Genomic DNA, 14,017 nt, shown 5'->3' with positions numbered 1-14,017 from the left:
GCCTTCAGTATCAAGCATTCTACAGGACTCCAAACAGATGACAGAAGTTGCAAAGGTCACTTTAAGAGAACTGATTTCAAACCTAGATCAGATTAGAACAACTGGAGGTCTGATCACTAGATGGTTATGCATGAGTCACATGTGAAATCATTAATTGCTCCTTATAGTGTAGCTCGAATGAAACCCTCTGCCCAGCCTTTCCTCTGGAGAGTTAATGCAGGAATAGCTGAAAGAAAATGCATTTTTTGATATTCAATTTTCATTCTCAGAACATCCCATAAAGTAGTTGTTTCTTTTGGACATTTGGGAAAGAATAACTGCATACATTCTTTAGAGTAGTGTTATGTTGTTTGGACCAGAGCTACCTATTGAACAGTTGTCACATCATAGCTCAGGGACACATGCCAACAAATTTGAAATCTAAACTCGCAAACATTAACAGGAACATGAAGAATTTAGATAAAATATGCATTTCAACCTCTAAGCAGGCAAGCCTGCACTGACATTGCTCTATATAAAGCAAGATTTCTGTTGCTACGGTTTCCAAATGGCCTCATTGTGAGCAATCAATAAAGGCACTGAATGAAATTGTTAAATTAAAACTGCAGCTCCTGATGCTGAAGGCAAGGACTCTGTGCATGTTCAGTCACAACTACAGGTTAGTTTGTTTAAGTCTTTGTATTCAGAGGATTTGATCACTGCATAGAGCAAATTCATGCATGCACAGCCTGAGATCACACAGAGATGATCGCTTTTTCTTTTTGCACAAAAGATGGTTTGACTTTCGAGCTGTTGAAAGGTAAATATGTGTCAAGATCATGACATAAAACTAACTGCAGCGTATTTTGTTCAAATTATAAATTTCTGTATCACATTTTAGTATTTTATTAAAGCACTATTAATATTATTTCTGTTACATATGAACTATATGAATAAAATTTCAAAAAATAATACAATACAGAAAATTTCAAGTTTACTACAATTTTAGTGAAAAAGGTATAAACACTAAGTACAGTCAAATTGAACATCAACAAATCTGAAACTGAATGCTGTCTATGGATAAAAAAGTATTTCTATCAGCTCAATATGAGGAGGCAAAACCATATAATTATCATTAAAGATCATTTGGGATGACAGAAGATTGTGAAAAATGATGGTTTTGGTTTACTTATCTAAAATGCTGCTGACCATGGAATGGAATTACATGGTAGAGATTATATGGGACCTTCTTTTCAAAATACTTTAACTCTTAAAATAAACAACTAGCAACTGAGTCCAGAGTGCATAATAAACAGAATTGAAGAGCTTTTAACCCCAATCTTAAAAAAAAAAAGGAAAAGTGCTTATTTAAGAACAACTAAGAATAACAGTTCAGAGCCTCTTTAAATCAAATGGAATACATTTTTTAAACCTTTAATATCCTGATGTATTTGTCCCAAGCACAACCCTGGTGTGTCTGTGAGATACTTGACCTGTTTCCTTTCAAACCCCTCAAAATAATGGAATTGGCAAAACAGAAAGGTTTGCTCCCCTTGATACAGGCAGCATGCTAGATGGAAAATAAATGTTCCAAAGATTTCCAATGATAATCAACAGAAGTCACAATTACAAAAGGTAGAGGTACTTTAAAAAGCTTAACTTTCAATTAGACATAAAGTATGAGTCTATGTCATTCTGCAAACAGAATTCTGGATCCTAAGTTTCCTAAAGGCAGAGGTTTTGTATTCCCTTGAGATTTAGGCATCTACATCTCATATATATTTTAAACATTTTTAAAATCTGGCATTCATTTCCAATCTAACCGCTGATTTTTGTGTGGTATAAAATCACCAGAATTTGTATTTCTGTACTTACCTTACTCCAAACTCCTTCATTTGACAAGACTTTGCAAGCCAGCATCAACTGTGTCTTTCATGTGTAAAACTAGATGCACCAACCATAAAATCACAGAAACATCTGTGTCAGAAAGGACTTTTAAGATCATCAAGTCCAACTATAAACCCAGTACTGCCAAACCCAACACTAAAACATTTCCCAAGTACCACATCTATACCTCTTCTAAACACCTCCAGGGATAGTGACTCTGCCACCTCCCTGGGCAGCCTCTTCCAGTGTCCAACCACCCTCTGGGTGAAAAACCTTCTTATATCCAACCTAAACCTCCCCTGGCACAACTTCAGGTCATTCCTTCAGGTACTGAAAGAACAATGGACCACTGGATGAATGTTCATACTATGTGTATGAATGTTCCAGTCAATCATCATAGGACACATATATAATTATTTTACTTTGTGTGTGAAACCTTCTCTAGAAGAACAAAGTACCTTACAAAATGTGAACTTTGTCTTCATAAATAAAAGCATCTGGTTTGCTGTCTAACCATCTGGCTTGTCTAAAGTTTATAGTCTCCTGAGTGTTATTCACAGGCCCACATATGAGCAAGCCTCCACAGACATTTTTATTCAGTAAAAGCTTTCCCAAGCCCCTCATTTTTTCTATCTGTTTTTGATCTTGTAAAAAAATGTCACTTTAATACGTGTGTTGTAATACTGCATGTGTTTGTGTTTCTGTGAACTGTGCAGATCTCCTAGTGTGTAGATATTATGGGCTACATTCTCTTGGGAACAGTGGAGGAATGAATTACAGAAGAATCATTTGGAGATATCAGACTCTACGACTTCTTCTCTGGGGTCTCTGAACAAAGGCTAGGTGAGGATGGATAGATTACTTTAAAATGCATTAACTGTTAACATGTAACAAGGCATTGAGAATTGTTTCAGTTCAAGAGCTACAGCTGCTAATTGGTAACAACCACTTTGTCAATCCTACACCAGACAGGTATTCAGCTGTGTTTGACAATTCCATGATTCCTGGCAGCATGCAGCATCCAGATAAGCTAACTGTGTTCAGCTCTGTGTGAATAAAATGTGTTATTATTTTCCCTTAATTCTACAAGCTGAACAGTCACTATGTTTCTGCCTGCTCTCTCTGTTTCATAAACACAAGATTTTCCACCCAGAGCCCTTAGAAAGCCTTGCCAAAAGGGTTCATTCTCCTTTAGAGTTCAGCTGCTCCAGTTTCTGAAGAAAATGTCTCAGTTCTCTGGTAGGTCAATAAGTACACAACAGTTCACGAGCTCTGATACTTCTGCCTAATCTGCTCTCTTACCACAGGCAATGGAAAATGTTTCACTTGAAACAACAAACATTCAAAATCAGAAATAGAAATTACCTCAGTAGATATTAATATAACTTCACAGAAGCCTATCTCTTTCTGCTCTAAACTATGACTGATGTTTCAGCAAAGTAAATGCGTGCATATTTAAGGCTTTTTCTGTAGTCAATAACAATGATTGCAACTCTTTGTCTATTAGAAGTCAGCAACTTTCTGCATATATTACGTCAAATGTGTGATTTAAAGAGAAGTACAGACCTATGGATCATGGAGCGCAGTACTGTATTTGCAATCTGAACATAATTAAGCCAACTGGAGCAAAAAGCTTGTATTTTAAGTGTGAAATAGGTGTCTATTTCTACAGTGACTCTTCCTCATATTTCTTTAATATAAGAACGTAGAAAGGATCCAACTACTCTGCAGAAGTTAAGACCCAGGACTTCTCTTTCTGCAGAAGAGTTGAGAGAGGGCAGCTGGATCCCACTGGACCCTGCTGTGTTTAGTTTCTAAAAATGGGAACTAAACTGAGAAGCAGCCTCCAGGGGCAGCAAAATACAGCAGGAAGCTTGGAGATGCCGTTCTGTTCTAAAAAAATAAATTGTTTCATGTACGTGATTCTATTTACTTCTTTGCTTGTTAGTGTAGCTTGGGGGTACTGGGCTCTTGCCAGAGCAGCTTCTTGCAGCTTTGATTCCTGTTGACATACAAAAGTGTGAGTGTGTGAGCTCACGCACACATACTTAAAAGCAGCTTCTGTGAGTGCAGAGGAGAAGAGTTTTAATTCTAATTTGCTGTCATAGATTTCACTAAAGCCTTGTATGCTGCAAGAGAGATCCACCATATATTCCAAGTCTAAATCCTAGATCATTCAATTTTAGTCTCTATCATATAGACAGATTCTAAAATGAGCCATAACTTTCCATCTGGAAAGTTAGTGTGTTAACTGATTATACAGATTTCCAGCCATTGTAAATAGGATTCTGTTGCAAATTTAAGTCACAACTTTTTTCAGATTTCAGCAACCACTCAGGTAACAGAACTAAAACAATGAGCCTTAATCTTTGTATGTTCAGATACAAGATGGGCTTTGTATTTCTATTGTTTATTGTACTGAAAGACCTAGCCTATTCATTCAAAATGAAAGTCAAGACAATCATTAATTGTGATTTTTCCCAAGGAGCAATGCTAAGCCTGGTCCTAAGTAAACTATTGTATAGCTAATTATTTACATGCATTGAATTTCAGTGTGAATGAGCCTATCACTGTGTCAATTTCTACATTACAAACCATCTCATGTTCTCAATCTCAATGCAACATTAACATTTTTAACCTGCAAATGGGAGACAATATTCACACCAATCAGGATAACTCACATCCTTATGTTCCAGAGCTTATGCTACAGAGCTTCATTTGAGGAGGATAATTAACCAAATTTTTTGCTTTAGATTTTAAATATATTTTTAAGAAAAAAATATTTATTGCTATGAAAATCTTGTGTGATCCATATTTGTTTTCAGAACATATTTCCAAGAGCTGGGAAGATTTGTTTTCTGGCATGCATCAAACATTTTTCCATTGGCCACAGCATTCTTGCACTAATTGAGTTTAGAAAACTCTTTAGCTGCTGCCTGGATTAATACAATCTGTGAAAAGCAAGCCTCAGAAATAATGGGATCCATTAGCTAATTACACTTTATCATCAAACATGCATCAGTTGCAAACTGTAATATGAGAACTATATTCTGCTATCCCAGACCTCTCAGATTATAAGATCTGCCATCAAAAAGGGATGTCAGTATCTTCTTTCCTGAAATACTTCATACTTTATAGTGAAGGAATCCACTAATTTTCAAAAGATACAAAGCTGTACAAGACCAACACTGCCTTCTGAAGAGATGATTTTGCTGTCTGAAGTAAAAACTTCAGAGAATTTGCTTTATCATGCACAAAATCTGAACAAATCTGTTCCCTAGTTAAAATTATCCACTCTGCTAAAAAAACACACAAAATCCTACAATCAATTGCAAATTTGGACATTTTAGTAGAAGGTGTGGATATTTTGAAATGTGATTATGGACTATGTAGAAGAATGTTTCTTTGTATTTCCCCTAAATGTTCTTTTACTTTCACAGTAATTTTATTTCATATGACAATATATATAGAAGTAACTGATTGTATTTTGCCATAGCTCTTACCTTTCTATTAATGTTTTAGATAATACATGAGGAAGACAATCTCACTATTTCTCCCATTATTTTTCCACTGAGAGCATTTTCTCTCCTTTTTAAACAGGAGGAAATTTAGAGGCACATTACAGCTGGCCTTGTTAACATATTGACCTTGACTCTTTGTTGCCTTACACTCTTGGCAGCTACAGAATTCCGTGCTAAGTGGAAGCTAAAATGCCGTCCTCTGAATGTTTACCTTCTGAACTCACATGCGAATTTCATTTTAAACAGCTCAAGATCTGAGCAGAGAACATCATGATTTCATGTGGAAGTCCAGTCACTTGCTGTTTTGAATTCCAAACTACATAAAATCCCAGAAAAAATAAACCCCACGCAAGCACATAAGTCACAAAAATCTTCAATATATTTGACTCCTGTGTTGCCAAATAAAGTGTGAGCATTCAAATAACAAATATGTTCAAATTTAAAATTCATGGGTGGCACTTCATCAGCCTGACAGTGTTGGTGGGCAGTGGACTGACACAGGTTTTGTACTGCAGGTTTTGGACTGCAGTGTGGTACTATGCTCCACACTGGCAAATTTCCAAAGAAAGATTCATTGCTGCTCCTCTCAGCCCAGCTCACTGACTCTGCTCAGCTCACCTCTGTCCACCTCCTGCCATTCCCTTCCAGCCCTCCTCCCTGTGGAGCCATGTTATATACACAAGGTTTGTGCTCCTGTCACAAAGTGAAAAAACAACTGGAGATGCTGTCAGGGACATTCCTTACAGTGCTACATCCTGCTGCCATACCCTCACTGTTCCCAGAACACTGAGAGAGAGCATCACTGCATGTGGCTGGTCTGTGGGAGATGAGCAGGTCACAGCATAGCCTGCAATGAGGTCAAAGCAGCCCCAGGAGGAGGGCAGCTAGTGAGACTCTCAATCCCTCAAAGCCTCACTAAATACCCACATAAAAGATTTAGTAGTTGTAAGAATCTTGTTGCTACAAAGATACACAACACATCATCTGTGTACAATTAGTAGAATGACTGTGAAATAAAGTACTTAGATTTATGTAAAATCCAAATAGTTTTCCTTCTATTAGGAAACAATAAAATGCCCTATATATAGATGAGTACAATCCTGCCAGCTTTCTCTGAGATGCTCTTTCTGCTAAGAGTGGTTTACCAGCAAACATGCCTTAATTTCAAAAAAAAAAAAAGCCTTACATTCCACAGGTGCAATTATTTCACAAATAAAAAGGAAGTGAACACAACATTTTGTAGGTGGTGCTTGCAGATTCTTACCATGTATTCATTTTAAAATCTGAGATACATTAACATTTTGAAGTACTCTGTGCTCAGTAAAACTAAATAGGGATATTGTTGGTGCTGGGACGTTTTGTAGACATCTAGTGTCTTACCTGAGGGGTTTATTTTCCATTCTGGTATCTTTTTTTTTCCTTGTTTTGTGCTATTCATGTTCCAATTAACACTTACAAGGTTACCCAGCCTACAACCTCTTAGCTCTTATTCCTGTTTTTATGCTAGAAAGCAAAGGGAGCAAGCAGCACAAACCCTTTAACCTTATTTTCCAGGCCAACTTATCACTATATGTTGGTTATTGTCTTCTTTTGCTAATAGAAGGCAGAAAGATAGATGTATGTAGGCATATCCCTGGCTTTCACACAGGCTCCTATAGGATGATTGTTTTCAGTTTCAGGAAGAGCATGCAGCAGATGAACACTCAAATGAGGATGAATTTTAAAGGACCTAAGAAAGCATGCTCCCAAAATGTAAGTTTTATACATGTTAAAATTACCTATTTAATGGTATACTTCATATTAAAACACAGGTTTTCAGTAGCAGACCTTATATAATACCCACGCAGGAAATAGGTTTAGAGTTGCTTTCTTTTTCTTTAGATGTTCCCTGGACACCCAGCAAAACTGAATTACTAATGGCTCACCTTTGGGTTGATCATAAGTATTAGCTGAACCTTTTTAAACTGGGTTAATTAGGTATTATGTTTTCTCTTTTTCACCTAAATAAAGGTTTTATAATGCCTTAATATTCCAGCTCCTGCAGCTGCTTTCATTGCGCAAGTTAAAGATCTCTCTGGTGCCCAGCCACCTGTTTTCAGCAAACATGTAAAACCTGTCTTGGCTCTGAAATGTCCACTTCTCCTCAAGAACTAACTGAAACTGGCCATTCCCCTTCCTCCCATGATAGGAAAAGGCTGGATGAACTGCATAAACACTGTTCCTTAGGAAACAGCCTTAAAGAAATAAATCACTGTTTGGATCACATGTTAAAGCTTTGTCAACTGAGGGTTTGAGATGTGCTAAATCTTACACGTTCTGCACAGTCCTATTCACTTGAACAGAACTAATCACTCCAATTGCATAAAGCTAAGTGCTTGTTTAAATCCTCACATGACTGATGACTAATGCTCAGTATTTAAAATCCTGTCCAAAGACAAAGGAACTGATTGTTTAATTTGAGCAGTCAACTTTCTAATCATCATAGTAATTTAAATCTCTATCATTAAAAATGTCTAAGAAGTGTGACCTCGCTTCATCAACAGAGTCTCCTTTTGTCCTTCTAGACAATTTTGCATACTATATACTACTGCATTAGAAGTAAAATATTTTCAGTCTGAAAGTGACTTAAACTCCATGCTTTATGACAGATATTAAAAAGAAATAAACGGAGACGGAAGATAAATTTGATGGGGTTCCCTGAGTGCACTAAATCTAGAGAACTCTGAGTAGATTTTAAATATAACCATCACTGAGTATTTAAGTGGGCATGAGGCAGTTTCTGAATATGGGTCAGTGTGCAGTGCTAGACGCGAGTACAGGGCTTACTGCTTCATCTTCTCCAGCTTACCAGAGCTCAAAATTATAAAGGCCATGGAGTTTGTATTGTTGCATCTCTAGGAAGTTCAAAGAGTGACTGTGAGCCTTTCGGGCATGGCAGCATTTTGTTCTCCTTATATCAGAAGCCCACCTGGGTTCTGCTTTGTGACAGGGGCCCAGCACAGCGCCCTGCGGTGTCAGCAGCGGAGCGGGCCCCTGGCAGGTGCCCGGGCTCTCCGCGCCCGTCTCTCTGTGCCAGGCTCTCCGTGCCCAGGCTCTCTCTCCGTGTCCAGCTCCCGCCGCGCCTGCCGCGGCCATGCCGAGCCCGGGCGGGGCCTGCCCGCCGCGGGGCCGCAAAGCGCGCCAGCCGGGGCGGAGCCGGCCGTGCTCTCTGTCGCGCTGCCGGAAGCGATGGCGTTGTGCTTTGCGGCGCGGCGCCCCTGATCTGAGGCCCGGAAGCCCCGTACGGCCTTTCCGTGGAGCCGCCGCCGAGGACGGGTGAGTGTTGGGGCGCTCCGGCCGCGCTCGCCCGCGTCCCCGCCCGCCCGCGCTCACGCCGCTCCCTCTCTCTTGCAGGAACAGCCATGCCGGCCAAGGGTCCCCTGCAGAGCGTCCAGGTCTTCGGACGAAAGGTGAGGCGCGGGGTGGCGGCCTGCACCATCTGCTCCTCGCTGCCGGGCTGGCCCGCGCCTTTGGGCCGTTCGCGCTCTGGGGTCTGGGCCGCAGCTCCTCGCCGGGGCCGTGCGGCGGGGCTCGGCCGCGGGAGGGCCGGCGGGCGGGGGGAGTCCCGCCGCGCAGCCCACGTGTCCCGCTCCGGGGCCGTGGCAGCGCGCCGTGGCCCTGTGGGGAAGGCTTTGCTCCCCTGGCGGGTGTGTCTGGGCGGCCTCTCACCGGAGTCTAACGGGGTGGCCGCCTCTGTCGCCCCGATCCACAGCGGCCTGGCTCACCATTGCCGGTATCTGAGGGGCACTTGTGACGGGAAGGTAAAGTTCGCCCGGTTGGATGGAATGCAGCGTCTCGAATAATTCACGGTACCAATCTCTTGAGAGAAAACGAGCCACAAAACTACAGTGTTGTCGAACGGAAGGCTCTTACCTTCGTGTACAATTAAGTCTTGTAACTATAAATCAAACACTGAAACTTTTATTAAGATTCTGTTTTAACACTGTGATAATACCTGGAGGTGTAGGGAGAGATGCTGTTTAGTTTAGTGCATAATGTTAGTCTGGGGCATAAGACTAGGACTGCTCGATTGTTAAAATGAAATTGAAATTCCTGCTGCTTGTGCAAAAATAAAACGCTGTGCTAATACACCTTCGGATTTTTTAGAAAACTGCAACGGCTGTTGCCCACTGCAAGAGAGGGAATGGCCTCATTAAAGTTAATGGAAGACCTCTGGAAATGATCGAGCCCAGAACTCTGCAGTATAAAGTAAGCATCCACCCAGCCTCTGCTCTGCATCCCTTTTTATATATTTAGTTGCTTCACACTGGAGACAAGTGCCTTGTCCTACTGAAAGTACCAAATTTTTGGTTGCTTACCTAAAATACAAATGCTGTTAGGAAAATTCAGTAAACTGCACTTCTGTGATAGCAGAGTTTTGCTTATCAGGTTTCACTTAATGTGAAGTATTTTTTGCACTTCTGTCTACTTTCTGAACTAAAATGGGTGACTTAAAGCCCTCATTTTAAAAAGGTTATTTAGAACTTTATACAGTAGCTGCTGAACAACATAACAGAATCTGAAACTGTCTAGATAACTGTAAAGTATAGTAAATTGTGAAGAAAACTACCTGCAGACTACTTCAGGTCTTCAGTTTTAATGAACTTGACTTACTTTTTGTATGTAGTTATGGCATTTTAGCTATAATTCTTATTTACATGTGCTTTGCTGCTAAGATATTCGAAACTTAAATAAACCAAAGACTTCAGTAAATATGTCTTATGACAGTACTAGTAGATGTCAGAGAACTCTGCAGGAGGTGTACTTGACCTGGGTGTGTGCTTTTAAAATCAAGGCTCCATTTTTCAGAAGATTAAATTACACCACATTTGTTAGAGCTACTACAAGCTCTGATCCTCGTTACAAATGAATTTTCTTTGTGCTTTGTTTCCCAGCTGCTTGAACCTGTCCTCCTCCTGGGGAAGGAACGGTTTGCTGGTGTTGACATCAGAGTCCGTGTGAAGGGTGGTGGCCACGTAGCACAGATCTATGGTAAGGTTTTGGGTGGGATCTCTGGGATGGGCTGGAGTGGGTAAAGCCACTGTGATGAGTTGACACTGGCTGGATGCCCAGTGCCCACCAAGCTGCTCTATCACTCCTCTCCTTATCTTGATGAGGAGAGGGGAGAAAGTAAGATGGAAAAACCTTGTGGGTCAACATGAATGCAGATTAATAAAGTAAAAGTAAAGGCTGTGCACTGAAGCAAGGGAAAACTAAGGGCTTCCATCAGCAGGCAATGTTCAACCACTTCCCAGGAAGTGGGGCCTCAATACCGGTAGTAGTTGCTCTTCCTTTGGTTTTACTCCTGAGCAGAGATCCTCTGGTATGGAATATCCCTTCTGGTCAGTTTGGATATCAGTGGTCCTGGCTATGTTACCTCAAGATGTTGCCCACTCCTAGCCCAATGGTGATGAAGATATCTTGTAGGCACAGCCTTGATGCTGTGCAAGCACTGCTTGGCTGTAGCCAGAACACAAACCAGATGAGAGCTGTCACAGGAAAATCATCTCAGCCAGACCCAATGCAGCCCAATGCAACATATTTAAGAGGCTTAAGTTTGGAACAGTGACTTGCTAAACTTTTCTTTCTCCACTGTGCAAATGTAGTTGATTATATTTTTATGTGCAAAGCTGCAACAGAATGAGCTGAGTGAAGCAAAATGAAGTTTTGATGAAATGCACGGGAGCTACTTTTACATTGTGAATTGACAGGATAATTTAAAGGCAGCTGAGCACAAGGATTTTAGGAGGGGTTTAGCATTAGAAATGATATCCTTAGTTATATATTTCCATGTTGCTCAGAACTGTCTTTACAGTATGAGCAAAGCTAGGCAGTTTTCTCCTTGCAGGGAAGGCTGGGAATATATTTACATTAGCTGTTCTTAGAGTTCATCTTTACAAAAGATAAATTTGTTCTGCTCTTAATTTGAATGTAGTTAGTGAAGTGGAGCTGAGGCTGCATAAAAAACAGGCGACTTTCAGGCCTAAACTTGATACCATGTGTTTTTCAGAACACTCATGTTTTCATCAAAATCCTGGTGTTAATATTTTCACAGATAAGTGTAACAGCATCCTGACAGTTTCTCTCCCATTCTCCTGGTTTGAGTTCTGATTACTGTTACTGAGCTAGTTTGTATTGCCATGTTCTAGCACTCAGACCATCCTCTTGGCCCTTTTGCATCCTTAGTCTTCCAACACACAATCAATTTTGTTTTTGTTGAAAAATATAGACATTTCAGAGAACTGTATTTCTAAGATTTTGAAATTGACTGCTTGTAGATAGAAGATGAACCTACATTAGTACTCAGGAGAGAAGGTGATCTGACAGCCTTTGTGCAATTTCTTGGCTAGCTGGCAGCTGTCAAATCGACAAATGAACTGTGGGTGGCCTCCTGGCACAGATTTCTTAAGATTTGCCAAAGTAAGGGTCACGTGGACTACGTGGGAGGGGATATTAAGGAGAGAAAGGACAATTTGGCAGTGAACAAAATAGCACATTTCTCAGATAACTGGCACTTTAGATTTTAAATAGATTTGCAATCGTTACTGATCTTTTATTTTTGTTTAACAGCTATCCGTCAAGCTATTTCCAAAGCTTTGGTGGCTTACTATCAAAAATGTAAGTAACTTTGATTGTTTTGTTAGCTTTAAGTGGAAATATATGGCTTTTGGTTGTTTTGTTGCAAAAAGAATTTGTTCCATGTGAAACTGCTTAAACTAAAGATTTTTTTTTTCTTTTTTGAACAGATGTTGATGAAGCTTCCAAGAAAGAGATCAAGGATATTCTAATCCAGTATGATAGGACTCTGCTTGTTGCAGATCCTCGCCGTTGTGAATCCAAGAAATTTGGAGGACCTGGTGCTCGTGCACGCTACCAGAAGTCTTACCGTTAAAATTGGTCTCTAGTCATATGGCAGTCAATAAACAGAAAGAATTTGATAATTTTCATGTTTCTAAATTGCCTTTTCTTGGGTGGGTAAATAGATTTTTTCACTGTGTGTTAAGATTGATACACAAAGGGATTTGTGTTACAGTAGTATCAGAGGGTCGATGGCAGTTCTTTTTTTAATCCTTTCATAGTAATTCTGATAGGTAGGGTTTTAGGAGTAAAGAAGATCTTTCTTCTGTTGAGGAATGTGTGGTTATTAAAACATAAAGGAGGCTCACATCCTGGATTCTGCAGGCACATGGAACAACACAGTGGTTCATGGACCATGTCAGTCTTTACCCTTCTGGTAGTTAACGTTGTCAAAACCAAGATAATTATGGGGGCAGGGGATGGAGGTGTGTTGAGCTCTTGCATTACCAGATAATGCAGAGACTGAGTAGTTCTGGACTAGTACATCTAAATGTAGGAATCTTAAAATACTTAGAGTGTTTTGTAAATATAGATCAAGGATTTTATGTTTTAAGATTAGGTCTGAGTGATTAGTCCTTCAACCATATGTTTGCGCAGTACAAGCCGAGAGGAGTAACTCCTAATATTATGAGCTAGGTGAGGCAGTTTGAAAGCCTTGGAGGAAGAAAGGGTGAAAAAAGTGAGTTGGAAAGTAATTTTCCAAAATTTGGCTACAGAATGTGCATATCAAGTGTAGAAGTTTCAGATCCTGTCCTTTTACCCAAGGACAAAAAGTAAATTCTGAGTAAGTGTGGGATGGGCCAACAGGAGTCTTACAAAGACTCATTCTGTCCTTTGGAAGAGATGCAAGTAATGGAATGAGGCTGTGGGTACAAACTGACCCAACCAGTGAGTACAGCCCTGAGCTGTTGTTTCATGTGTCTGTAAAGCAGTTTGGAGTGGAGCTGGAAGAAATACTGGAGATTAAGACGCTTTTGAGAGCCCAGCTACTGCTGCATTACTCTCCAAGCCTGCTATTTTAATGTCTATGTATGCTTGTGTGGCATTACTGGAATTGTCATAGGAGCACCTTGGCTTGAGATTTTTAAATGTTGGGCTTTTCTCTTAGCATGTTATTCTAATTCGCTTAATGGGAAATGTTTTTTCAGTGTACTCAGTCAACATAAACCAGCTTCCCCTGTGTGTTGGGGAATTGGAATGAATAGTAAAATCCACCCTTTTGCTCTAGTTTAGTATTAACAGATGGTTACAGCTTTTTATTAATGTTAAGCACTTGTCATGAGCTCTCTGCTTTTTCAGTAGAAGAGTATTAAAGGTATCCTCACAGTTACTGAAGAGTTAAATGTGTAGCAAAAAAAATCCTTCTAAAAAAGGAATTCTGCATCCATCTCCCCATTTTAGCTGTCAGTTTCTGCCACTAAGTAACTGCATTCCATGATTAGAATAGAAATGCAATGCTTGTATTCAAACCTCTCATGCTCCTGTTGAAGCGGAGGAGACTTGTATGTTCTATCACCAATTTACATACCAGGACTATTTGGTTTTACACGAAGCAAATGGGACACTCCATCCCAGACTCCTGTCTGGCAAGATGCATGGTCTGCTTTCCTCAGGCTCCCTTTCCTGCACTCTAAGCTCTTGGGCTGCTGAAAACTGCCATGCTCAGCCTCCTGGCTTGGTTTTCCAAAGAAAAGATGCTATGCAGAGCGAACTTTGAGTTTGATCGCTTGAAT

At 40.2% G+C, this 14,017-nt stretch overlaps 1 protein-coding gene and 1 long non-coding RNA gene across 2 annotated transcripts; both read left to right on the top strand.

Moving 5' to 3' along the window:
• Positions 1 to 611: 611 nt before the first annotated feature.
• LOC143694050 (uncharacterized) lies at positions 612 to 7,112 on the top strand. Its single transcript, XR_013182225.1, has 3 exons — positions 612 to 658; positions 2,583 to 2,709; positions 7,061 to 7,112. It is a non-coding gene; the product is annotated as an uncharacterized LOC143694050 (long non-coding RNA).
• A 1,488-nt stretch (positions 7,113 to 8,600) lies between these two features.
• RPS16 (ribosomal protein S16) lies at positions 8,601 to 12,371 on the top strand. The gene is made up of 6 exons (XM_054632039.2): positions 8,601 to 8,702; positions 8,781 to 8,836; positions 9,534 to 9,635; positions 10,322 to 10,418; positions 11,997 to 12,044; positions 12,173 to 12,371. Exons 2-6 carry the CDS (start codon positions 8,789 to 8,791, stop codon positions 12,316 to 12,318), a joined length of 441 nt encoding a protein of 146 aa, XP_054488014.1. The 5' UTR covers positions 8,601 to 8,702; positions 8,781 to 8,788; the 3' UTR covers positions 12,319 to 12,371.
• Positions 12,372 to 14,017: the final 1,646 nt, after the last annotated feature.

This window comes from Agelaius phoeniceus, chromosome 5 (assembly GCF_051311805.1).
Source record: "Agelaius phoeniceus isolate bAgePho1 chromosome 5, bAgePho1.hap1, whole genome shotgun sequence".
In the NCBI taxonomy this organism is placed as follows: domain Eukaryota; kingdom Metazoa; phylum Chordata; class Aves; order Passeriformes; family Icteridae; genus Agelaius; species Agelaius phoeniceus.
The sequence above is the reverse complement of the archived record's forward strand: the minus strand, read 5'-3'. Positions and strand labels throughout refer to the sequence as shown.

Bases quoted from the DNA above. Each gene is read 5' to 3' on its own strand.
- RPS16 (XM_054632039.2), top strand. From the start codon at position 8,789: ATGCCGGCCAAGGGTCCCCTGCAGAGCGTCCAGGTCTTCGGACGAAAG. The intron at 8,837-9,533 runs GTGAGGCGCGGG...CGGATTTTTTAG, and splicing joins TCCAGGTCTTCGGACGAAAG to AAAACTGCAACGGCTGTTGC. The intron at 10,419-11,996 runs GTAAGGTTTTGG...TTTGTTTAACAG, and splicing joins CCACGTAGCACAGATCTATG to CTATCCGTCAAGCTATTTCC.